We start from the raw sequence: 27993 nt of genomic DNA, 5'->3' as shown, positions 1-27993 counted from the left end.
CATAAATACGTAGCGAAGTCATCCCTGTAAAATCTGTCAAAAAACAGTAAGATGGTTTGTTGCTTTTATTGAAATTTCACAGGAGTTGAGTATTGTGTAGTTAATCCTTTTAGATTAAACTATATAATCTTAACAGAGATTTTAAGTTACTAATATTTGAGAAAAATATTTTTTTTAGGCAACCACCAAAATGGAGGAAAGCTAACAATGTAAGTTAAGAATCTTCCTACATGTCAGAATACTTTATTTTCATGAATCAGATATATTTACTTAATTAAATTTTTTATTTTGAAATTACTATAAATGCACATGCAGTTGGAGAAAAATACAGAGAGATCCCATGTACCATTTACCCAGTTTCTCCTAGTGGTAACATCTTGCAAAACTAACTGGCAAATCGATAGAATCCACCAATCTCATTCAGATTTCCACAGTTTGACTTGTTGTGTGTGTGTGTATTTAGTTCTATATAATGTTATCGCATGTGTAGGTTAGTGTATCTACCACCACAGTCAAGATACAGGTATGGTTTTAAGAGACAAGTCTTGCTGGTATCGCCAGGAAGAAGGACCACGACAAGACAAAAGTAATTCTCTTTGGTGGATGGTGCCATTTAAGCAGTGTATACAAAATGGTTTCTAACAGCAGGCTAAGTTATCTAGCCGCCTGATGGTATATTTCGCAGCTACTTCATCCTGTCAAATCCAACAGCATGCCACTATCCTGCTCCAAACATAGGGCTCCAAGAATGCACCACTGGTTTTCTTCCATGACTTAAGCAAACACCTGGTAAACTGCTCGGACAACCTGGGCAATCAAAATCATCTCTACTGTGCTAACAGCCTAAACTAAGTATACATCTCACTCATCGAAATGAGGGAGATCTAAATTTGCTTCCTGAGGAAATTCCCAGCTTCCCCTGTACCCCACCTTGGAATAAAAGACAATACTGATTGTGTTGGAAACATTTTCTGGTGAGATACATACATCGAATTCAAGCAGTGCATCGATCTGTCCCTGCAGTATTGGCATACTCTTCAGGAGCTTTTCGGGAGCCATTGTCCTCATCACACCATCGGCTCTACAATTTAAAAAAAACAACAGAGATAAAACTTCCTCGTATGTCGAAAATTCAAGACCACATGCATAGTTCTACGCTGTTTTTCCTCCTATTTCCTGGTTAATCTTGTGGGATGATTGTGAGATGTGAAGAGGTTGTCATTGATTTCCCTCTCTATATTCATTCTTCTTATCCATTCTCATTCCTCAGCCACACAGACAATGCTTTCAATCTGCAGTGCCCTCAGGAAGAAAGTAATGTGGGCTGCATAAAAGAGGTCGGTTGATTTCTGAATGGATTTTTCTAAAACTATAAAAGAGATAATAGTATTAAAAATATAGGTTTCCTAAACCTCAGTTTCTTTGTTTGTTTGTTTTTGAGAAAGAGAGAGAAAACATGTCTTGGAAGTCTACAAAACGTGTAGGGCTGGGAGTACAGAGTTTATACTATCAACCATCAAGTAAAGAAAAATGCATGCTGATATGAGCAGTTTGACCAAAAGGAGACGAGTTTACCTAGCTGCAGAGGATGCAACTGGAGGTTTGTGCTAAAGGGTGCAACGGGAGGGAACCGAACCCTGTACCCACCCCCGGGCCTCTTAGGGAGCCCCTGCATCCAGCGATGGTCAGGAGCGGCAATACAAAAACAGCTGAGGGAAATACCCAGGTGATGTGAACAGGCTGACAACGGCAACTTGCAGGGTCTCGCCTACTTCAACGGTAGGGAAAGCGCCCCGAAGTGTCTTTACGTGCCCATACAGGGGTGCTGAAATTTCTAAGGCGGCTGTGGACCTACTGTGGAGAGACCACAACGCAGCTGGGAACAGCAGCAATGGCTGCCCAGGGCCACGTAAGAAGTCAGAGAAAGGTGTATGAACTAGAATCATCTCTAGTGAGAAGGGGAGGAAGTAAAAACCTTAATTTTACAAAATGTTCATCCACCAGAAACAAATTTATTTTGAATAGGCAAGCTTATATTTTTCACCAGCAAGATAAAAAAGTAGTTCAAAGCTAAGGTTAGGTCAGCTATTAGAAAAATAGAGTTATATCTTTAATCTCTCTTGAGATTAAAATATTAAACCTTCTACAATATGTTGCCATTATTTCAAGTTAGGAACAGATACAAGATTTGCACAAATTTATGGCTGAACAGTTCTGATTAAATTCAAACATTTTTTAGAGGATAAAAAATGGTAATGATGAATTTAAATGCAAGTGTTTCTGTTTCAGTGAGGTTTTCTTAATGCTTAGTATTAATAATTAGTTCAATTATGCTGTGTGTGTGTGTGTGTGTGTGTGTGTGTGTAATACTAGGACGGTACTACCTCTCAAAAACAGATCTCCACCATATACACAGTTCAGTTTCACCTCAATCAAAACACATTGAAATAACTATTGTCAACTACAGCCACTGTCCTTTTAAATGAACATTGTTTAAATTCTCTCCATTTAAAATTATTTAAAGGTATATTATATTTGTATTTAAGAATTTTGAATTGATTTTAACAAATAAAATGTTATATCACGTCAACTCTAAGCAGAAAATCAGAGTTTCTCCATGAAAATATAAATAAAGTAATGCATATTGCAACCTGAAGGCTAACTTCTATACTATTACTGAGATTTTTTTTCCAGGTGATTATAAACTGGGCCTTTATGATCAAAATTAATTTGCATTTACACTTAGTTAAAATAAACCAAGTATACCTCAAAGACTTATTCTGTTCAAATAAATATGAGAATTAAAAACATACCCTTTCTTCACTCTGGCAAAATCAAATGCCATCTGTCTGTAAGAGAAAGCCTTTTCATTCAAATATCTACTATAGCGCCTTATGAAGGTAGACATATCATAACCTAGGGGAAGGGGCAGAGGAAATAAAACTAATTAATAAAATACCTTCAATTGTGCTTTGCTTAGTACCAGTTTTTTTTTTTAAACTCCTCAAAGGTAAATAATTCTAGAATGAGGTCAACAAGTGTATCAGACAGGCCTCATTTAAAATCCTACTTTAGGCAAAAATACTTTCGGCACGAGACATTCCAAGACTATTCAGTTTAGCTATGCTACCATCCTTGTACAGAAGGTCTTCTCTAGTTTTTCCTTGCATTTTGCTCACTGTTTCAAATAACAGCCTGTTTCAGACTGTTCAGACTAATACATGCAGCTATCTGAGAAGTCTCCACTTGCTTGGTGAGCCTGTCTTATACATAACAGGCAATCAGGAAATATGATGAATGAGCAAATGATTGCAGTTCAAATTCTATTAATTTACAAAGAACATTTATTTAAGACTGGAATTTTTTTTTTTATTTGGAAAAGTATCTTTCATTTCATTGCCTCTTGTTCTTTCAGGAACAAAACAATCATGGGTCTAGCACACTCACTATTACTTTTTAAGGTAAACACTGAAAAAGACAAAAATGAAATTACTATATAATTCATATGCTGAGTTATTTAACAATTAAATAGTTTAAAGCTACTATCAAGTAACTATACAGTTACCTTGACATTTTTTCTTAAATTCTCAATGGAGCTATTATAATAATTTTGGATTAATAACCTCACCTCAAAAATAAAAAAATTCTGCATCAAAAGTATTAGCAAGAAAATCATAAAACATAAATATTCTCACCATGGGATCCACTTTTATCCAAAAAATTGCTGAGATTGAATAATGTATTTCTAGAGGCCAAATACTGAATAAATCTCTGAAAAACAAAAATTAGAATTAAACAGCAATATTCTCAAATCATACCTTTAAACAATTTCTGATACTAAAGAGAATTTTTTTTTTACAAATTCTCATTGTGATCTCTTTTACCGAATTATAAAGTTTCCTAGTCTGCTGACTTTCTCTGAGAGGGGAAAAAGATTGACTAATACTCACTGACTCAGAATTAAATTGCAAGATCTTGCACTTCTGTATATAACAGAAACACTGAAATTTAAGAGGATTCAGTAGGCATCCCATATAAAATAGGTAATTTTTATTTTATCAATATTTTCAAATTTTAACATTTTTATGAAAGCAATTTTCACTTAAAGGCACAAAGAAATATTTTCTATGGGAAAAATAATTTTATTGTTCCTTTCTCTGAACATTTTTGCCCAATAATATGCTTATATGGTATATACATTTTAGGTACCAATAATATTTAATACTTCAATATCTCTAAGAAAATGTCTAACAACATTTTTTGAAAAACAGCTAAATAGATTAAAATTGTACTCTAGATGATTATGAACCATAGATTTCCTCTTCTTTTTATCTTAATTAGTGAAAACTCAAAGGGTCTCAAATCATCAACATACTCTTCCATAAAAGCCTCCCTCCCTCACTAAAAACAGAAAAGTTAAGTTTACTTGGTTTACCTCATTTCCATGCACCATGAGATGATGTGTTGTGACTAAAGCTTTAAATACAACCACCCAGCTACTGTTTGTTGCCCGCTCAAAGAGCGTGTCAGCCATCTGAGGAATATTAACATTGGTCTCATTGGTAGCCTGGATCAAATCTATGAAAATAGAAGATAGCGATCAATGACATTATTCATTACACACAAAAATTCATTTCAAATTTTAAACACTTAAACCCATTTACTAAAATATAGGTCCAAAATTGCTTTGACAAGTGCTAATAAAATTTTAAAAAATTAATATTTTCACATATGGACACATAAATATGTTAGTTACCCAATGTATTTATTTTTCTTGAGCTTATTTTTTCTATTGAATTCTCTTCTGTATCCTCTTCTGAATTTTTTCTGTTTCTTGGTCTCAAGGTCATTTTTTAAAATTACAAACTCCAGGAAAACTAGACCTCATGTTAATCTTCTCTGTTGCCACACCTAGAACAATGTCTCAAACATGTGGATGCCTACTCTATACACCATTTCAAGGCAATAACATAAATGTATTTTTTTGAAACACTATAGTTAAAAGCATACTTCACTTGGATTTTAATTTTGATGGGTGCTAATAAATACACTTGTCATATAAGTGGCAGAATAAGAGTAAATAGTAAAAGAGGAAAAGAATTCCACTGTACCTTTCTAGGTGTTCACAGAACATCATGCATGCATTAAAGTACTATGATTTGATCTGAGTTTGTAAGAGAGTAAATCTTAATAATACATTCACTGTCCACATCTACATATTAGCAGTATGATTCTAGGTGAACCTCAGGAAAAAAATTTTATATAACGGCCAGGAGGGGCTGCCCAGAATTCAGAAAAAGTGAGTGCCATCAAAAAGTTAGTTGAGGCAGGCTGGCCTGGTGGCATAGCAGTTAAGTTTGTGCGTTCCAATTCGGTGGCCTGGAGTTCGCTGGTTCGGATCCTGGGCTCAGACCCACTCACCGCTCATCAAGCCAGGTTGAGGCGGCATCCCATATAGAAGACCTACAACTCTACAACTATGATACACAACTTTGGGGCTTTGGGGAGAAAAAAGAAGAAAGGGCAAGATTGGCACCAGATGTTAGTGCAGGGCCAATCTTCCTCAAAAAAAAAAAAAGAAAGAAACTCAACTATATAAAAAAAAAAATTAGCTGAGGCAACTAAAGATCACATGCTAAGAAACAGAAGCTAAGAGATGTACTCCAACAGCGCAGGATGACCGTAGGACTTCTCTCACAGGCCACACTCGCCTGCAGAGAACTGCAGGTGACTCCCAGTTCCCAGGAAATTCCATGCAACAAGCACAGAGACAAACCCATCCTTTTCTTTGCTTAAAATCCACACTCAGTAATCATTAAACTATACATTTGTTTTATACATTTCTTTATTTTACAACAAATAGGTTTTAAAAAGTTAATACTCCATCACTGAAATAGCTCTTAACTCTAGGGCCAATGGGTATCAATAACTGTTCTGAATTATAAATGGACCAAATCAGGCTTATTTCTTTATATTTATTTCAAACTCCAGTCATCATTCCTACCCCCTTAACACTCCTCCCTCAATATCTTCCTTTATTCGAATTCTACTCATCCTTCAGGAAATCTTTCCTGGTCTCTTTTAAATGCAGTCCCCTGGGACCTCCCTCTACTTTAAGACCTGAGGCACTTTGTTCCTCCTGGGTGTTCAGATTAGATGTGTATCTGTCATAAGTTCCCACCATACCAAAGCCCCCTGAGGACGGAAACAGTCATACCAACGTCTGTTTCCTATGCGGGGCTTCGCAGAACACTGTGCACAATAAACATTTGTTGAGCAAAATGTACAAAAACCAAAATACGTTACCCAAAATATAAATAAACAGTTCTTTGAAAAAGAAAAACCACTACATTATAACATTGTTTTCTGAGACTGTATTATGGGACTTTCTACTTGAAATTCTGTGCCAGCCATAAATTCTTCTATTCCTTTATTTATTGAACTGGTGATACGGAAATGTATTGCTGGTCACAGAGATGAATACAGGTTCAGATAATAGAGAAATCCCTACAAGAGATGAGTAAAGAGAGACAGCATGATAGAGCAGAAAGTGCCCAGGTCCAGAACCCAGCCCAGCCCCTGTCTAGATGTGTAACTCCAGGCAAATTACTTCATGAGTCTTCAATGCAGGCCTTCATCTTTAAAGTGGTGGTAATAATTATTACCTTTCAGGGCTATTATAAGGATTGCAAATGGTATGAACAAAGTAGGCACCCAAAATAAATGTTTGTAAATACTCTTATACATACACTGCATTATGAGAATACAGGGGGGTATTAAGAAAGACTCCATAGTGAGGAAAGAGTGGAGTGGGACCCTAAAGTCAGCTACGACATGGGAGAAGAGTGAGAAGGACATTTTTAGCAAATGTACAAAGTGTGGAGCCATAAGAGGTGATGTGTCCTTGGAGAACCGTGGTGGTTGGGGGCTAGGTATGTGTGGGCAGGTGGTGGGGAGGAACTTAACCAAAGAGCTAGGGAATGGCCAGTGAGGGATCTGACGCATGACATTAAAGAGTTTGGACTTCACCCTAGGGACCAAGGGGAATCCCGGGAAGTCTTTTAGCAGAAAAGTACCAATAAGATGTTGCTTTCACAGTCAACCACATTATTCAGTGAGTACTAAATCTATCTGTAAGGTAAGCAGAGGCATAGGATAAGGAATAATCACCTTTGCCTGGAAAGATATGCTAGAAGACAGGACAAGGGTAAGTTAGAAAGCCCAATTGAGTGTCAGAGACGAGGTGAAGTAACGAAAAGGCAGTAGAAATAGAGGGAGATAATGAATGGAGATATCTAGGAGGTACAACTGACAGGCTTTGCAGGTGAGAAAATGGATATTAGAGGTGAAGGGAAAAGGAATCTTGAACAATTCCAGATTTCTGGTTTGGGGTCCAGTAAATGCTTTTTACCAAAATAGGAAGAAAGCTGGTTTCAAAGGAGATGTCAACTATTTTGGACACGATATATTTAAAGTAGCTGTTGGAATCAATCAACATGATACACTACATTAATAAAATGAAGAATAAAAATCACGATTATCTCAATAGATGCAGAGAAAGAATTTGACAAGACACAGCATCCATTTATGATAAAAACTCTGAATAAAATGGGTATAGAAGGAAAGTACCTCAGCATAATAGAGGCCACATATGACAAACCCACAGCTAATATCATCCTCAATGGTGAAAAACTGAAAGCTATCTCCCTAAGAACAGGAACCAGACAAGGATGCCCACTGTCACCACTCCCATTTAACACGGTATTGGAAGTCCTAGCCAGAGCAATTAGGTAAGAAAAAGAAATAAAAGGTACCCAAATTGGAAAGAAAGAAGTGAAACTGTCACTATTTGCAGATGACATGATTTTATATATAGAAAACTCTAAAGAATCCACCAAAAAACTTTTAGAAATAATAAATGAATATGGTAAAGTTGCAAGATACAAAATCAACATACAAAAATCAGTTGCATTTCTATACAGTAACAACGAAGCAGCAGAAAGAGAAATTAAGAATATCATCCCATTTACAATTGCAACAAAAAGAATAAAATACCTAGGAATAAACTTAACCAAACAGGTGAAAGATCTGTACACTGAAAACTATAAAATGTTGCTGAAAGAAATTGAAGACGACACAAAGAAATGGAAAGATATTCCGTGCTCTTGGATTGGAAGAATTAACATAGTTAAGATGTCCATACTTCCTAAAGCCATCTACAGATTCAATGCAATCCCTATCTAAGTTCCAACATTTTTCACAGAAATAGAACAAAGAATCCTAAAATTTATATGGAACAACAAAAGACCCTGAAGAGCCAAAGGAATCCTGAGAAGAAAGAACAAAGCTGGAGGTATCACAATCCCTGATTGCAAAATATCCTACAAAGCTATAAAGTAGCTGTTGGAACTCTAAGGTGAGATGTCTGATAGGGGATCAGAAACGTGTTCTAAAGCTCAGGAGAAACATTTGGCCGAAATACAAATTTGGGAGTCATCAGCCATGAAATGGGAGCTGAAATCACGCAAGTAGAAGAGGTAACCCAAAGAGCAAACAAAGAACGATGAAAATTATATGTTATAAATAACAAAAGACATAAAAATCAAAGCTAAGAATGACCAACATTTAAGAGATGAATGGAAGAAAACTGAGTGAAAGAACAGTCAGAATGGTAAAGAGAAGCCCAGGAAACGAAATTGTGAGACTAATCAGGAAGAGAGCGTCAAAATTTTCAAGAAGCAATTAGGGCTCACTGGCGTCAAATACTACAGAAAGTTGTAGCAAGCCGACCCCCGAGAACAGAACGTACACTGGGAGACTGCTGCCAGGGGAAGAAAACAAAGCTCACACACAGGCTGGGTGTGAGGGTCAAAGGAAAGCTTCTCACAGTTCAAAGATGGGAGACATCTAAACACGTTTGAGACCAAGTAGGAAAAGCCAAAAAGAGGTGAGGTTGAGAAGAGAGTAGAGATAATATATGGGAAATTCTAGAGGCAGGATGAGCTCTAGAATCCAGGGCTCAGATGCTGAGGTTAGCCTCAGAGAGGAGGGTTACACAATGAAGAGAGAGGTAAGGATGGGTGTTCTTGAGTGGAGACGGAAGATTGATGACAGATATAACGCTACAGACAAGCATGCCCTTGACAAAGCAGTAAAAGTTATTAATTTTATTAAACCTTGACCTTCAAATACTCATCTTTTTAATATTCTATGTCAGGGGTTGGCAAACTACAGCTTGCTGGGCAAATCTGGCCTGCTTCCTGTTTTTGCAAATAAAGTTTTATTGGAACACAGTCATGCCCATTTGTTTACATATTGTCTAAAGCTGCTTTCACACTACAATGACATAGTTGAATAGTTAGAACACTCAACTCAAACTCAATTCAGTGATCCACAAAGCCTAAAATATTTACTCTCTGACCCTTTATAGAAAATGTCTGCCAACTCTGTTTTGTCACTAAATGGGAAGTATGCATAAAGCACTTCTGATGCCTAACAAAAATCAATGGCTGTCTCAAGGAAAAGCAACTGTGTGTTTAAATTGTGAGCTGAAGTAACCACTTTTTTCACAGAACACTGTTTTTACTTGAAAGAACAAGTGACATACTTCAAACCATCATGATTCAGTCTGGGTATTCAGCAGCTGTTTTCTCAAAAATAAAGAAAGTGAGCCAGTCACTTCAACGAAAATGAATGACAGAACTGGTTGCCAATGATAAAATTCAATCTTTCAAGTAAAAATTAGAATTTTAGAAAATTTGTGTCTGCCATAGTAAGCTTGACAGTTTTCCAGTTCTTCAAGACTTTTCTGATAAGATTGTTGGTGACATTAATGAGTATCATTTGTTGATATTTTATAATGAAATGTGTCAACATTTGGAAGATGTGAATAACTCAATGAACCAATATTTTCCAAATGACTAGTGCGTAATGTTACAAAATAATGCATTCAATCCATTCAAAGTACAGATAGACAAATGCCAATGGGTTTTAATGCAACAGAGTACAAAAAGTTCACTGATGTGGTTTCAGATTCAATACTGCAACTTAAATTAAAAACAAATATCATTCAGAGAGCTATGGCATAGTATCAAAGAAGAATATCCACAATTTTCTGAAAAAGCTATTAAAATAGTTCTCCGAGCCTTTCCAATCATATATCTGTGTGAGGCCAGATCTTCCTCATACACTTCAACTAAAACAATACATCCCAACAGACTGAATATAGACACAGATATAAGCATCTGTCTTCATTGAGCAAGACATTAAAGATATTTGTAAAAATATAAAACAATACCACTATTCTGGCTTTTATTGTGGTTTTGGAAAATAATTATTTACCCTAAAAGTATTATTTGTGTTAACACGTCAATTGGTTTATTATTGTTATTTAAAAGTGAAAAATATTTCTAGGGCCTGCCCTGGTGGCCTAGTGGTTAAGTTCAGCGTGCTCTGCTTCAGTGGCCCAGGTTTGGTTCTCAGGCTTGGACCTACACCACTCGTCGGTGGCCATCCCGTGGCAGTGGCTCACATACAAAACAGAGGAAGATTGGCCACAGATGTTAGCTCAGGGCCAATCTTCCTCAGCAAAAATAAATACATAAATAAATGAAAATGAAAAATATTTCTAAATTTTTTCAGTTTTGATCTCTAATACAGTAAATATATAATTCACATAAACAAAAGCTCTTTGAATTCCTCTATAATTTAAGAGTACAAAGGAGTCCTGAGACTATTCTTGGTATATACCTAGAAAGAGAACTGCTAGGTTGTAGGGTATGCACATATTTAACTTTATAAAATGTTTTTACATAGTGATTGCACCAATTTATATTCTCACTAGTAGTTTATTTGAGTTTATACCGCTCTACTTCCTCACGAAATAAAGAGTTTCTGTTTAAAGAATTTCAAAAAGTTAAACAAAACAAAGCATACACATAAATACGCAGAAAAAATATTCTTGAAAATTGTGAGAATCTAAATGCTAAATATCTGTCACATTTTAATTCCTTAGAATTCAAAGTCTTAGTTGAACTTCGGAAGACAGATCTAGCATCTTTTTGGTAGTTTGAAAAATAGCTTTATTGAAGTATAATTGTCATACCAAAAACTGCACATATTTAAAGTATACTATTTGATAAGTTTTGACAAACATACACACCCATAAAACTATGACCAAAATCAAGATGATAAATATACCCATCACTTCCAAAGGTTTCCTCCAGCCCAACCCCTCCCTATTGTCCTCCCCTGCTGTTCTTATCAACCATCAATTTGTTTTCAGTAAATATACATTAGTTTGTATTTTCTAAAAGAAAATTATACTTTTTTCTTTGAAGGGGGAGAAGTCTGGCTTCTTTCACTCAATGTAATTATTTTGAGATTCATCCGAGTTGTCACATGTATCAATAGTTCATTCCTTTTTCTAGCTGAGGTGTATCCCATTATATGGACATACCAAAATTGTCTATCCATTCACCTGTTGATGGACATTTGGGGTGACTCCAGTTTTTGGTTATTACAAGTAAAGCTGCTATGAACATTTACATACAAGTATTTGTGTGGACATATACTTTAATTTCCCTTGGGTAATAGCCCAGGAGTGGAACGTTTAAGTTATTTGGAAGTAAATATTTAAGAAACTGCCAAACTACTTCCAAAATGGTTGTATCATGTTAGATTCCTAGCAGCAGCGTATGAGTGTTTCACGGTTTTTTTGCCATTCTAACAGATTTGACGTGGTATCTCACAGTGATTTTTCTTTGCATTTCCCTGATGACTAATGATGCTGAACATTTTTTTCATGTGCTTTTCATTAATTTATTTACCACTGGTATACATTCTTTGCCCATTTTTATTGGATTGTTTGTATTCTGGATCAAGTCCTCTATCTGATATATGACTTATAAATATTTTCTCCAAGTCTGTGGCTTCCCTTTTCATTCTCTGAACAGTGTCTTTCAAAGAACAGAAATTTTTAATTATGATGAAGTCCTGTTTATGAAGTTTTTCTTTTATGGATCATGCTTTTGGTGTCATATCCAAGAAATTCTTGCTTAAGTAAAAGTCACAAATATTTTCTCCTATGGTTCTTTTAGAAGTTTTATAGTTTTAGGGTTGAACATTTAGGTCTATAATACATTGTTAGTTTTTATAAATGGTATGAGGTATGCACATACGGTCTTTTTTTTTTCCATTTGAATATCAAATTGTTCCAGAACCGTTTGTTGAAAACACTACTCTTTCCCCACTGAACTGCCTTTGCATCTTTGTCAAAAATCAATTGACCACATATCTTTGGTCTATTTCAGGACCCCTTATTCTGTTCTATTGATCTATTTGTCTATCTTTACATCAATACCGCATTATCTTGATTTACCTGATTGAAATTAGGTAAAGTTAGCCCTCCAACTTTGTTCTTTTTCAAAGTTGCTTGGGCTCTTTTAGATCCTTTGTATTTCCATATGAGTTTTAGACCAAACTTATCAACTTGAACAAAAAATATCTGCTGGGATTTTGATTGGGATTATGTTGAATCTATAGGTCAATTTGGAGTGAACTGGCATTTTAGGAATATTGAGTCTTCCTATCCATATACATGGTCTGTCTCCATTTATTTAGATCTGCTTTAATTTCTCTCAGCAACATTTTGCAGTTTTCAGTATATAAGTCTCACACGTATTTTGTCAGATGCATTCTTAAGTAGTACATATCTTTTGATGATATGGTAAATGGTATTGTTTATTATTCATTTCAAGTTCTAATTATTAATTGCCAGTATTGAGAAATACAACATTTTTCTATATTGACTTCATATCTTATAAGTTTGCTAATGTCACTTATCAGTTCTTTTTGGTAGATTCCATCACATTTTCTGTACAGATAGTTTACCTGTGATCAGTTTTCACTTCTTTGTAATCTCACTACCTTTTCCTTTTTTTCTTTTTGTTTTACTTAATGGCACTAGCAAGAATCTCCAGTCTAATTTGAATAGAAGTAATAAGGGAGGACATCTTTGTCTTTTTCCTGATCTGAGGGAGAAAGCACTCAATCTTTCTCTAGTAAGTATGATGTTAGCTGTAGGTTTTTGATAGATGTCCTATGTCAAGTTAAGGGAGTTCCCTTCTATTCCTAGTTTGCTGAGAGTTTTTATTACAGAATGAATATTGGATTTTATCAAACATATTTTCTGTATTTATTGAGACGATCATATGGCTTTTCTTTTTCAGTCTGTTGTTATGGTGAACGACATTGATTAATTTTCAAATGTTAAACCAGTTTTGCATTCCTGAGATAAACCCCCTTGGTTATGATGTTTTATCCTTCAATCTCTTGTTAGATTTGATTTGCTAAAATTTTGTATGAATTTTTACATCTATGTTCATGAGAGATATCGGTCTATAGTTTTTCTTTTCTTGTAATGTCGTTATCTGGTTTGGGGATCAGAGTAATGCTGGCCTCATAGAAGAAGTTGAGAAGTATTCTCTCATTTTCAATTTTATGGAAGAGCTAGTGTATTCTTCCAGAAAGGGTTCTTTTTTAAATGTTTGATAGAATTCACCAATAAAATCATCTAGGTCTAGAGTTTTCTTTGTTAGAGGGTTTTTGACCTTCTAACAGAAGGTTAAAAATTCAATTTCAATTGAATTCAACATAAATTCAATTTCTTTAATAGATATAGGGTTATTCAGGTTTTAAATTTATTCTTGAATGAGCCTTAGTAGTTTGTGCTTTTCAATAAATTTGTCTTTCTCATAGAAGTTGTTGAATTTATTGGCATCAAGTTGTTAGCAGTATTCTCTTATTGCCCTTTTAACATCTATAGAACCAGCAGTGATGTCATCTCTCTCTTAATGACCTGATATTGTAATTTATGTCTTTTTTCTTCTTTTCTGATAAGTCTGGGTAAAAGCATTTGAATTTTATCAATCTTCTCAAAGAACCAGCTCCATCTCCACAATTCAGGGGACCCCTAGGATGCAGCTGGGGTCCTCCGCCCTGTGCTACAGCATGGAAACTCTCTCATGGCAGTAAGCTGGGACAATCCTAGAACTAATCTTGTTTGTTTTCCATCTCTCAGGATCACTGTCCTTTATTGCCTGATGTCCAGTATATTGAAAACAGTTATTTAGTATGCTTTGTCTAGTTTCTCAGTTGTTTCAGGAGGTAAATATAAGACGCTATTACTCTACCTTACCACAAAGTATGCGTCTCTCGTTTGGGTAGTCTTAAGCAATTAAGAACATGTTAGAAAATTTCTCTGAGGCAAGACAGCATCAATAGCATAAAAGAAATAGATGTAAGTGGAAAACAACTTTAACTTTTAGGAGTTGTAAATAATTATTCACTAAAATAAGAAAATAGCAACAAACCTGAATAGCTTTCAAATTTGTGATCATCTACTTCTTTTTCCACTACTATGTGAGACTCTCCTCCACTGGAGCCACACGAAAGCACATGTAGCACATGACAGGGCCTTCGTTACCTCTTGCTTGGATGGCTGTATAACCTGTTCTCTGGACTACCTCCAGCCTAGCTACATATATTTGTGGAAAAATAACTGCCCAAGTGTACACTTCTGATGACAGAAGTCATCTGCTCAAAACCCCCTGGGGCCTCCTGCTGTCCATTGAATTAAATACAAATACCTCAACCCTGAGCGCAAGGCCTTTCATTAAAAGGCTCAGCTACCTTCTGAATCTTTTCTCTGCTACAAATTATGCAACAAAAATACCGTACTGATACTTTTTCATGCTGTTCTCATTGCCTAGAATGTCACTGCCCTCACTCTACTGAGACGTCATCTCTCAGGGCCAATCTCAAACAATCTAACCTCCATGAGTTCTTTTCTGACACTGGCCTCAAATGGAAGAGAGGCTTGATTTTCTTCTCTTTTTTTTTTGTGAGGAAGATCAGCCCTGAGCTAACATCCACACCAATCCTCCTCTTTTTGCTGAGGAAGACCAGCCCTAAGCTAACATCTATTGCCAATCCTCCTCCTTTTTTTTTCCCTTTTTCTCCCCAAAGTAGATAGTTGTATGTCATAGTTGCACATCCTTCTAGTTGCTGTATGTGGGACGCGGCCTCAGCATGGCCAGACAAGCAGTGGGTAGGTGTGCTCCCGGGATCTGAACCCGGGCCGCCAGTAGTGGAGCGTGCGCACTTAACTGCTAAGCCACGGGGCCAGCCGCTTGATTTTCTTTTCCATGCAGAGTGGGGCAAAGGACACCAGACTTGGGGCGAGAGACCCAGTTCACAACCCAACTCTGCTACTTACGGACAAGTTAATTTGGCCACTCTGCGGCTCTGTTTTTTCACCTAGAAATGAGGATAATATTAACTACCTTACAGAACAGACACTGTCACCTGTGCTAATCCTTACCTTACACATCTCTATTGTAGTCCTTATTACCTAGAATTATAATTTTTTGTTTACACGTGTCTTTGCCCCATTGGAGCCCAAGGGCCAATAGGCAGGAATGAGGTTATATCTGTATCTTTGGATCTCTGTTACCTAACACAGGCCCTGACATATAAAACACACTTAATAAATGAGATGTCTATGACTTGCTTAGCATTATCTGCCTCATTCTAAAGTACTTTCATACTAAAATTGATAGTAGATAGTAGAGGCCTATTTCTTTCCATAACTCTTACTGGACACAACTGAATCACCATATTAGACAGGAAGAGTTACTTCCTATTTCATTGTCATGTATGCTTTTATCAGCAGACTGTATTTAGAAAGGCATCTTCTATTCCATTTTAAAATTTCTTTCTAAACTCAATTACACGATTCTGTCAAACCCCACTAGGAGAGCAATTTTCCTTAGACTGAACACCAGAAAGGGGAACAAAGATTGGTCATTCTTTTATCTTACAATCATCATCTAAACTTGAGCCTCTAAAAGAAAATGAGAAGCTACAGACCAAAGTCCAGTGATACACTAATACACAGTTTTTAAATATTTCTGATACATCATCATATCTCAGAGCATCTGTCAGATGAACTAACCGATATGTATGCAGATTATTAACTGTAGTTTTCTTTTTTGTTGCAGTCACATTGGTTTATTTATATCTCTCTTCTTCGTTCCTTACTCTCTCCCTTTCTCCCTGCCTTCCTGCTAGTTGACAACATCAGAGAGCTCAGAAACTACTCCTTCAAATTTGGGCATTACACAAAGATAATGATGTAGATGGTTCGGAAGCTCTTCTTGGGTTCAGTATGAATGGCGGACATTAATGGTTGCCTCACCAATAGCTATTTCCTTCTCTCTTCTTCTATACCTGCAGAAGCCCACCTCCCCTCCCCCACCACACCCATCAGAAAAGCCGCAAATGCCAGATACATGCAATCCCTGCTTCCCTTGTAGCTAGACGTGGACATATATGAGTGGCAATCTGCTGAGTCACCTGGGAAAATTTTTTCCTTTGGAATAAACAGAGTTATATAATTGACCAAGTAGAACCATGCCTCCTTCTCTGCCATGGATGTAGCTGTGTATGCATGTGACATCATGGCCTTCTGGAGACAGGAGGACACACATCACCAACAAACTGAAGACAGCAGAGGGGAAATATGGAAAGCATGTGGGTCTGTAGTGATGCTGCTGAGCTGCTAATCAAACCCTGAAACTGCCCCACCTCCAGACTTCTTGTTAAGGAAGACAGTAAATACTCTTATTAACTCCTTACTTGGGGTATTCTGTACTTGCAGCCAACACAACACAACACAACAACAAAAGAACAGGCCCATGACCTCTACAGTATCTTGAAGCTCTCACATCCTTGGAGCATCTCACAGCTCCTCAAAGTCACATTGCTTCTGTGCTTTTACAGCGTGTTCAACAACCCCAGCAATGCCTTCCCTTGAGATAAGGGCCCTTTGCATAGAAGTTTCGTTTCAGCGAGTTGGTATAGGAACTAGGATAGAGGACATAACTGAAAGGATTATATTCTGAGAAGGAGAAAGAGAATATCTTTCTCTCATGCAGAAAGAAGACCTAATAATGTGAAATAATTTTACAAAATGTAAATTTTGCACACAGAAGTTCTGAGGTAAGATGAGGAAGACTGACTGGAAAAGAACAAGAACAAGAATATGAAGGCGGTGGCTGGACATCTCATGGACATCCCAGAAGAAGAGAGCTTGTGGAGAGGTATTGGGAGAACTGGGGCAAGTCCGGGCAGGGCCGAGCACATCCAAGGAAATGATCTGCTGAGGGTTTAGGCGGACTGATGCCTAAAGGCAAGGCGTTGAGAGCTACATAAATGACAGCGACGGTGGCACTGCGAGAGTAAGGAGTGATGACCCTCAACTGTTAACTGCACATAACAAGGAAGAAGGGAGCAGGAAATGAAAGAATAAACGCCTGCGAGTTTACAGAGATCAAGGGGGAGCAGCTTGTAAATGTGCCCAATGTGATGAATAGTATCTGCAGAACTTAACAAGAGTATCCTTCTTCAAACAAATTCTTTTTTTTTTTTTTTTTTTTGAGGACGATCAGCCCTGAGCTAACATCCATGCTAATCCTCTTCTTTTTGCTGAGGAAGACTGGCTCTGAGCTAACAGCTACTGCTTTTTTTCTCCCCAAAGCCCCAGTAGATAGTTGTATGTCAGAGCTGCACATCCTTCCAGTTGCTGTATGTGGGACGCGGCCTCAGCATGGCCAGCGAAGCGGTGCGTCGGTGCGAGCCCGGGATCCGAACCTGGGCTGCCAGTAGTGGAGCGCCAGCACCTAACCGCTAAGCCACAGGGCCGGCCCAAACAAATTCTTCTTTAAAGAGAAAGGCGTAAAACGTGAGCCTTTAAATTTTTTCCACTTAATTTAGTCAATACCGCTGAATAAAAACTTTATTTGTATTTTTATATTACTACACGTGAACTTTAATGTAATCTAGTTTCTAAACTATTTAGGTAGCTTCTTTCACCTCAAAGACAAATATGTATACTTCGTCATTTTTTGTACTCCTTAGTGGAAACATATACTACAAAAATCCCCTTCTGCTGCTATGCTTCTTATGCTAATCTTATGGGATTTTGGCAGATTAAAAATTAGGAGATGCAGTATACAGCATAGTCAAGTCATTAGGTAAGGTTTTGAAGCCAGACCAGATCCAGTTCAATTACCATCTGTTATTTAATAACTGTGTGACCTTGCGCAAAGTTGCCTCTCTCAACCTCCATCTCTGCATTACCATGATGGGGACAACACAGCACCTATCTTACAGCTGTTTTATTAAAGTGGGTAATGCAAGCAAAGTATCCAGCACTGAGCCTGATATGCTATAAGGGATGGACGCTTTGATCTAGTGTATCAAGCTCCGTGCTATATACTCTGCTTGCATTACCTAGTTTAATGTGCACACACACATATACATACACATGTACTCTACTATATACATAGTATAGTGTACACTAAAAGAGATGGATACACACACAAAATTATAATTAGATTCACCCTTTGGCTACTCATACCAAAAAGGACTTGGCATACTTTGTTAATTAATTAATTCATTAACAAATATTTACTGAATGCTTATTGTGTGCCAGGCAGAGATAAGTACTGTGATGAGAAACAAAATAAGGGAATAGAGAGTAATAGTGGGTACTGTTTCAGATAGGGTGATCAAAAAAGGCCTCCTGAAGGAAATGACATTTAAAGAGACCTAAATGCAGCGAGGAAGGAATGTTCCACACAGAGTAAACAGCAAATGCAAAGGCCCTGAGGTGAGAGCATGCCTGATGGGCTCAAGAAATAGCAAGAAAGCCAGTGTGCCTGGAGAAGAGCAAGCAAGGGAGAGAGTAGCAGACAGAGAATTGATCAGGACCAGATAACTCAGTGCATTGTAGGTCATGCGAAGGATGTGGTGTTTCATTAAAATGCAATGGGCCGGCCCTGTGGCTTAGCGGTTAAGTGCGCGTGCTCTGCTGCTGGTGGCCCAGGTTCGGATCCCGGGCGCACACCGACACACCACTTCTCCAGCCATGCTGAGGCCGCGTCCCACATACAGCAACTAGAAGGATGTGCAACTATGACGTACAACTATCTACTGGGGCTTTGGGGAAAAAAAAAAAAGGAGGAGGATTGGCAATAGATGTTAGCTCAGAGCCAGTCTTCCTCAGCAAAAAGAGGAGGATTAGCATGGATGTTAGCTCAGGGCTGATCTTCCTTACAAAAAAAAAAATAAATAAATAAATATTAAAAAAAAATGCAATGGGAAGTTGCTAGAGAGTTTTGACCAGGGAATGACGTGACAACTTATATTCTGACGAATTACTACGGTGGCCATATGGAGTACGGACTAGGTGGAGGGAGTGGAGTTAGGAAGACAAAGAAAGGAGGTTATTTTAATAGTTCAGGTCAGAGGTGATAATGAGTTTGATCAGTGTGGCAATAGGACAGAAGCAGGAAAACAAAAGGTAGGATTCTGGATATTTCACAGGTAGAGCCAAGAGGATTAGCTGATGGATTTGGCGGCATGAGATACAGAGAAGAACTAAGAATGATAAGCTTGCAGCATCTGAACAGTTGGATGAACTGCCTCCAGTTCCCTCTGGGAAAGAGAAGCAGAGTAGGTGAGGCATGTGCTTGTATTATGTTCTTGTTTCTCTTTCTACCCACTTTCACCCACCTTGTCACCCTCTTCTTTGACTTCACTCCCAAATATAGGGAGCCCCATGCCCTGTGCAATGTTTGAGCTACATGCAAAGGGAGGTCTATTGTCTGTGGAGCACATAAAACGATGTCCTCAGAATTATGTCAGTCGTTTAAGCATCATGGCAAACTATATACCTAAAAGTGTTCTAAACATGGGTCAGTTTGAGGTGCAGACACCAGCAACTTTTCAAAATGAATATTTAAATTACTATGATTCTTCTGACCAATTGGACTGGAGGAGCTACTGACCATGCTGCCTCCCGAATGCAGCGTCATGATGCACAGAGCTTCAAGGAGCCAGCATAAGTGCCCAACCGCCTGCCTGCATTACTCTGAATCCAGGGACATGTACCACTATTGCTTGGGACTAGGAGGTGGTGGGGGGCAGGTAAGCAGTCCATGTGCCAAATATTGCATCTTCACTTAACTCTAGGGTGGTAGAAAATCATTAGGACAAAAATTGGAAGTTTATATTTTTATCTTTTAGAATCTGTACACAGCAAGTTCTGGCATTAACAATGTAACCTTTAAGCAAGTCATTGGATTTCTTTAGCCTAGAGTCTTCATCCATGAGGTAGAAATAATCACATATGTCCACCAGCCATAATACTACATTGCTTTTATATGTTATCCTCTTTCAAGTGTTTTCTTATAAATTATCATGGGGTTCTCAAAAGGACTCTGTACTTTAATAACAAGATGACAATTTATATGACAGAACTTTAAAAGGATAGGTAGAAAAGCAGATAGCACTGGAGAGGTAGAAGATGACGTTAGTAACAGACCACTGAAACGGAAGACCTTGCTGTTCTGGGCAATCCACAAAGAGTCTCAAGCCAGGTCTCTAAGCTGGCAGTAACTGCTGGAAGGATGGCCTTTGCTGACTTCGTTGCCAGGGAGATTTCAGAAGATACGCGCAGCTTGGGTTTCTGATTTCCTGCTCCTGCCACACGATGATCAACTACCCCTGCCTCGTCTTCAAGTGTGTCAGGTAAATTAACTCATGTCCTATTTACATGACAGCCTTGAGTTGTTTTTTTCTTTTTTTTTTCCGCAGAGCCTTAGACTAAATATAAACCTAAGGGGTTTACATTGAAATTATCCCTAAACAGTATTCTAGGGGTCTCTAGGGAAGAATTTGCTGTGTTAGAAAATTTATCATATCCCAACACTGATCAACCCTGCATGCCTTTTTCAATATCTAACCCAAGTCCCTCATGCTCTAGCCATAGCCCATCACTTCCTATACTGTCCTCAGAAAAGAATGGCCATTTCATTCTCAGTTAACTCTTTATATTCAACACCTCCCCTTAAGGGTGCTCTCAAGCCTTAGAGAAAAGCAGTGTTTCATAGTTAGGACTCAAGCAGCAGAAACAAGGCATCAGTTTTCTGTTCAATCAACCCCGCTACCCACATATGTGAAAGTTTCCCCAAAATAAATAGTATCCCAAAACGGCAACTCCCGCTGTACACATTCAGGACTTTTCTCTTTTGCTGTATCTATAGCCTAATCTCTAGGTTGTATCCCAAATTCTTATCCATTTTTCACCCAAGGCTAGCACAGAGCTGGATCTTAGCTACCTTCCACTCCGGCTCTCCCCTAGGCAACCACTCTTGGTAACACTTTCCAGCATTAGCCCATCTCCTTGGCCTTACCCAGAGTCTTATTGTTTTTACTCTACAGAACACTCCATAGAACTTCCTAGAAGGAAATATCCAAAAAAGAAACAAGTCTATTTTCTTTCCGAAATACTAAGGAATACAACTTTAGTTCTTAATACATCTTTATTATATATATACATACATATATATGTATATATATTCATACACACACATATATATTACATATATATATTATCTTTACTGCAGTAAAAGAGAGAAAAAGAATATTTAAGTGAAATGAAAAGAATATATAAACTTCTTCACATATATATCCTAATTCTTAGGGAAAAAAGGAAAAAATAAAATGAAAAATTGAAAAAGGGTTTTATATTTGCTTTAGAGACATCAAAGAGAAATTGTTGTGACTACATTTACTGATGAGTGAATGTAGGGGAAAAAATGAAAAACGGCCACAAACAAATTCAGAAATAATAGGGGCTAGCAGCAGAAAGGTAAACAGGTAAGTCAGCCCCTAAACCCCAGGCCCCCTCCCTATCTCTTCTTTTTCTCCAAGCCCTGCAGTGCTGAGAGCCCCCACCAGGCTACCCCACACCACTTACAGGTGGAAAAAAGAACCAAGTTTCTAGTTCCACTATAGTTTAGAGGGCCAGGAGAAAAAGATCTTTCTGATGTCCCAGAATGGAACTCAGTGTTTTCAACCCTAAAAACATTGTAACAATGATCAGTTTCAGTTCTAAGCTTCACTACACTTCAGGTACATTATGATTAATACAGTCTCTGCTGACATATCTGGTGAACTTAAATACTAACCAGAACATTGTTCTAGAGGAAAGCGATTTCTAAGATTTAAAAGGCTTCAATGTTCGTAACTGGCAACACCAAGTTACATACTACCCATGTCCACTTATTCTACCTTTTTCATAAAGATAAGCTAAATCACAATGTAACCATCTTTCCCATAACACACATAATGCTTTATTATTATTTATTCTTAACAACTCTTTATATGGAGTTGTTAAGATCTCTTAACATCTCTTTATAGCTCTCAGAGCTAAGAGCAACTTAAGTCAAATATATTTACAAAACTTTCTGGGTCACAGAGCTAATTTATGTCACAGAAAAAGCTAAACTTCTCTCATGTGTATCTATAAAGTCTATAAATTTAAGACTAAAGAGTCTGTCATATCACACTCTTTTTTCCATTCATACCTGTACCACTATCTGTGTTTAGAACTTTATGCACATTAGTAACCACAGCAGTAGACACATCAACTCTACAATTCAAACGGAACAAGTAAGGTTTTAAACTTTTAAACTTTCTGTTGTGGCTACTTCCCTCTTATCCTATTCTATAACTTCCAATCTCATTTTCATTTCCCTGCATTCAAATGGTATAAGAAATTTGGCACTGTTATACCCCACCAAAAACTCACTCTTTGGAGATCCAACTCTTCTTTAAAACTGCCCATGTCTAAGTGCTCTGAGCGTGCTCTGCAGACAAGCAGCTTCACAAATGTAGACTATTTTGGTCATAAGTTTTGTTCCATTATATTCTCTCCAAACTTAATTCTTCCCACTTCTGCCCATCTCCTTATAAAGGTTTCATGCTCAGCACTAGGAAGTATGACATATAACCTTGCATGTGTTTTCTCAAGTTCCCTGGTGCTCAGTCTAGAAGTTTCTTACCCTCAGCACTACTGACATTCGGGGCCAGATAACTCTTGGGTTTTTTGTGGGGGAGGGGTCTGCTGTCCTGTGCATTGTAGGATGTTTAGCAGCATTCCTGGCTTCTACCCACAAGATGCCAGTAGCATCCTCCCTCCCCAGTCAAGACAGTCAAAAACATCTCCAGACATTGTCAAATTTTTCCTTTGGGGCAAAATTGCCCCTCATTGAGAACTGCTTGCCTTGAGTAAGAGTTTGGAGATCTCAGGAACTGAAGTTGGGCTAGAATAAGACGCCAGGGAAGGTGTCCCAACTTGTGACCAATATTTTCTCCAGTTTTGGTTGTGGGCAAATGACGATGCTACATGAGTAATAGTCGATAAGAACTGAATATACATGTACAGTCATGTGTCGCTTAATGATGGGGATATGTTCTGAGAATGCGTCGTTAGGCAATTTCATTGTGCGAACATCATAGAGTGTACTTACGCAAACCTAGAGGGTATAGTCTACTACGCACTTAGGTTATATAGTACTAATCTTAAGGGACCACCATCGTATATGTGGTTCATTGTTCACTGAAACGTTGTTATGTGGCGCACGACTGTATAGAGTTTTCTTTTTTTTTTTTATGAGGAAGATCAGCCCAGAGCTAACATCCATACCAATCCTCCTCTTTTTGCTGAGGAAGACCGGCTCTGAGCTAACATCTATTGCCAATCCTCCTTTTTTTTTTGTTCCTTTTTTCTCCCCAAAGCCCCAGTAGATAGTTGTATGTCATAGTTGCACATCCTTCTAGTTGCTGTATGTGGGACGTGGCCTCAGCATGGCCGGAGAAGCGGCGCATCAGTGCGCGCCCGGGATCCAAACCCAGGCTGCCAGTTAGCAGAGCACGTGCACTTAACCGCTAAGCCACCAGGCCGCCCCGCTGTGTACAGTTTTCTGCTGTAACCAAATAAGATTTACAGAAAAGAGATTCTCAGACATAGTCAAGGATAGCAGTTCCCAGCTTTCGAAGGGGTTATGATCCAAAAGTTTACAAATGTATTTAAAGTCAGGAGGGCCGGCCCCGTGGCTTAGTGGTTAAGTGCGCGCGCTCCGCTGCTGGCGGCCCGGGTTCGGATCCCGGGCGTGCACCCATGCACCACTTCTCTGGCCATGCTGAAGCCGCGTCCCACATACAGCAACTATAAGGATGTGCAACTACGACATACAACTATCTACTGGGGCTTTGGGGGAAAAATAAATAAATAAAATTATTAAAAAAAAAAGTAAAATCAGGAACACATTCCATTGTCAGTAAAAAAACGATTTAACAACATCAGCGATTTCATGTGATTCAACCTGATAATTCCTTTCTGTAGCAACGGTAGGTTCCCACAAAATCCTACTGAACTATTCTACCCCTGCTGCTCCCTTTTTCTCCTGAGGTCCCCAGGTACTACTGACTTGCGTTTTCATTTTCACCAAGAGCAGTCACTGTTTCTGACCAGGTTTCCCACCTCTCCAGGCCCTGTGGGACAATATGCAGTCTCACAGCTTTCCCAAGACCCTGCGGTCCAAAGACAGATGTCTATTTCCTATGTCTCTCTTCAGCTCTTTTCTCTCATTTATTTAGATCCCCAAGATAAAGAGAGATGGAGGGTCTTTGTAAATGCAAAAGTCCACAGAAGATTCAACTACAATTTATAATATGACAAAGACTACTCGACAGATTGGGAAATAAGAAAGTCAGAAAACATCAAGGGGAAAGCAGATGAGGGAAGGAAAAGAATTGCAGCTGTTGGAGGTGGAGAACCCTAGAGAATGCAGATAACCGAAGGGTGTACACTGAGCAGCAATTCTCTATCACAGGCGAGAGTAAGAGTTGAGAGGCAGATTAGAGGGCTGTCTATCAATCAGCAACCAACTCTGGAGACAATCACTTGTACCAAAGACGACCAGTCACGGTCTACCATTATCCCAGGTGTTCTGAAGTGGGGAGTGGTGCCAGGAATCCTGGATTCAAAAACAGTTGAGATATGGAGTTTAAATTTGAAGCTCAACGGGTCACAGAGCTCCCACTGTCAAGTAACAGAAGTAGGAGCAACAAGCACACGGCAATGTTCTTTTAAGTTACAGGGTAACAAAAGCTCCCTTGAATGCTGTTGATACACTCTAGACCTCCCTTCCATTTGGTGACATGACAGTCCACTGTTTTCTCTCCGCAGTCTTGGAGAAAGATGAGTCCTGTCCTCCTTCCTACATCTCATTCTGGGCTCTCATTCCGCCAAGCCTTTCTGCCTACTCTGTCTACATCTTTATTCTTTCTATTATACCTTCTCCCCTGTATCTTCTAAATACATGTTCAACACAGTCCATTTTTGAGGGCAAAGAAACATGCAATTCCTCTCTTGATCCTGTGGTATACTCTGGACTCCCTACACTCACACCTCCTCTCTCTCCATTTCTTCATTCAGTCAGCCGCTAGGAGCCTCTACAAAATGACAACAATCCCCACCATGCTACTGAATCAGCTCCGGGGTCAGCAGTGACCACTGAACTGCCAAAACCAATGGACACTCTCTAGTTCCCAACCGATTCCATTTCGAGTGCCACTGGACAACCCCAACCTAGTTTTTAAAGTCAGATTTCCTGGGGTTAGAGAAACCACCCTTTTCGGATTTCTGCCTTTCCTTCTCAGTCTCCATTAGTGGCCCTTCTTCTTGCTCCAATCCCTTAAACATTGGGTGTCCCCAAGATCACTTCCTCCATCCTCCTTTTCTCAGCCAAGACTCTCTTACTCAGCAATCTTTTCCATACCGATACTTCCACTAGACCTGGATAATCTAAAATGGACCAGCAAGACAAAACTGGAAATAACTACCTTCTCTTCAAACCTACTTTGCCTAGCCCAGAAAATGGGCCTGCCATCCTCAAAGGCACCTCAGCTTTCTAGCTCAGAATCATTGTTATCTCCTCTCTTGTCTCCAAATTCAATCAATTACCAAGTCATACAGATCCTGCTTCCTTCACGTCTCTGAAACTGTTTTTCAGCTCTGCCTTAATTATCTTACTATCTTCTACTTGGATCACTATCACAATTACCTTATAACTTGTTTCCCTATCCCCTTTTACCTTTATTTTTAATTAGCTCTCAAAAGTATATTTCTACAGTCATGCACCACATAATGACGTTTCGGTCTTGGATGGACCACATATACATGGTGGTCCCATAAGATTAGTATCATATAGCCTAGGTGTGTAGTAGGCTATAACATCTAGGTTTGTGTAAGCACACTCTATGATGTTCACACAAGGACGAAATTACTTAACAATGCATTTCTCAGAACCTATCCCTGTCATTAAGTGACACATGACTGGAAATACAAATGTGATCATGTCATTCTGCTGAAGAAACAAATAGTTTCACAAAATTGAGTCCTTCTCAACCCAGGTTCCCCAATACCCTAAAGCAGCTATTGTATGTAACAAATTAATTTCTCTTTCCTTCATCTGGAATAGTTTCAGTTATATACCATCATCAAGAGAACTGAGAAATTGGTCATTTAAATCATGTTCTATGTTCTGTGGTTCAGATGAGGAACCCAGCTGAGAAATGCTGACACAGGCCTCCCACTGCCCAACCTCCATCACATCCTACTACTTTTTCACACAGCCTGCCTCCAAACAGGAACCCCTCAATGCTCTTTCACACCTGTATGTATCTGCATATGCTGTTCCCCTGGCCTGGCATTTTCTTCTTCCACTTGTCCACTTAAGGGCCCCCATTCATCCTGGACACTCAAACAATACTTTCTTTGTGAGCTTCCTTGGACCTTGCCAAACACAGTCCTTTCCATGGCACTCCGTACACACCTTTAGAGATCATCTCACAATATCATGCAGGTATATTCACATATCTGCATGCTTCACTAAAATGTGAGGTCTGCTTCACCAGCAAAATTCCCGAAATATAGTGGATATGAAATAAAACTTTCTTAAGAGAACCATAACAAATGCTCTGTTCCTCCTTATCCCCAAAACCTGCAATAGTAACTCCAATTCTTGGAGCTCTATCTATCATTTAAAAAAAAAAATCATGGGCCGCCCCGTGGCTTAGCGGTTAAGTGCACGTGCTCCGCTACTGGTGGCCCGGGTTCGGATCCCGGGCGCGCACCGACGCACCGCTTCTCCGGCCATGCTGAGGCCACGTCCCACATACAGCAACTAGAAGGATGTGCAACTATGACATACAACCATCTACTGGGGCTTTGGGGAAAAAAAAGGAGGAGGATTGGCAATAGCTGTTAGCTCAGAGTCGGTCTTCCTCAGCAAAAAGAGGAGGATTAGCACAGATGTTAGCTCAGGGCTGATCTTCCTCACAAAAAAAAAAAAATCAGAAACTATTTAATATCACACTGACATTAATTACAGTTACAAGAAACACTAGAGCTACTATATAATGACTCCTTTTTCTCAAAGGAACAGATGGAGGGAGAAAACCATGACAATTATTCTTAAAATGAGTTACACCAAGATCTGTGCCTCCTTCCCAGAAGATAACCAACATGTGGCAAAAAAAGGAGGAAGACATGTAATATATGCATAGACCTCGTTAAAATTCTCTTTAGTTTAAAGATCATACACGTTTGCCGCAAAATAGAAAAAAGTGAAACTTGTCCCTCAGTGTATAAAGAAGGCAAGAATCATGATTGGATGCCACAGGCCCAATATTTTTGCTTCAGAGAAAGTTATAATAAGGGTCACAGTCACCTAGTCACATCCTCAGCACAGGACTGCTGGCTGCGGGAAACCCCTCTGCGCCATCCCCAAACCCAGTGAGTCACATCAGCTTGGGGTCCCAGGCCTCCTTCCACAATGGAAGACATCTTATTTCTGGCAGATGGCTAGAAGTAGGAATAATACCGAATGTGTTGCTTGGCACAGACTGAGAGAGAGAATCAAGGAAGTCATAAACACTTTGATTCTCCCACTCTGAAAACCTTCACGTCATTGTTATTAAAAAGAATTAAAGAAAGGCCCAATACAAAGAGCGATC

General features: G+C 38.6%; 1 protein-coding gene across 1 annotated transcript in view; it reads right to left on the bottom strand.

Annotated features, from left to right (window-relative positions):
• SNAP91 (synaptosome associated protein 91) overlaps positions 1 to 27993 on the bottom strand; it is a 150499-nt gene that overhangs the window by 90073 nt on the left and 32433 nt on the right. The window contains exons 3-6 of the mRNA XM_058566692.1: positions 4436 to 4578; positions 3696 to 3771; positions 2814 to 2916; positions 988 to 1081 (exon numbers count right to left, since the gene is read on the bottom strand). Coding sequence (XP_058422675.1) covers positions 988 to 1081; positions 2814 to 2916; positions 3696 to 3771; positions 4436 to 4578 — 416 coding nt within the window. The remainder of the gene's footprint in view (positions 1 to 987; positions 1082 to 2813; positions 2917 to 3695; positions 3772 to 4435; positions 4579 to 27993) is intronic.

The sequence above is a fragment of the Diceros bicornis genome, chromosome 23, assembly GCF_020826845.1.
Source record: "Diceros bicornis minor isolate mBicDic1 chromosome 23, mDicBic1.mat.cur, whole genome shotgun sequence".
Classification (NCBI taxonomy): domain Eukaryota; kingdom Metazoa; phylum Chordata; class Mammalia; order Perissodactyla; family Rhinocerotidae; genus Diceros; species Diceros bicornis.
The sequence above is the reverse complement of the archived record's forward strand: the minus strand, read 5'-3'. Positions and strand labels throughout refer to the sequence as shown.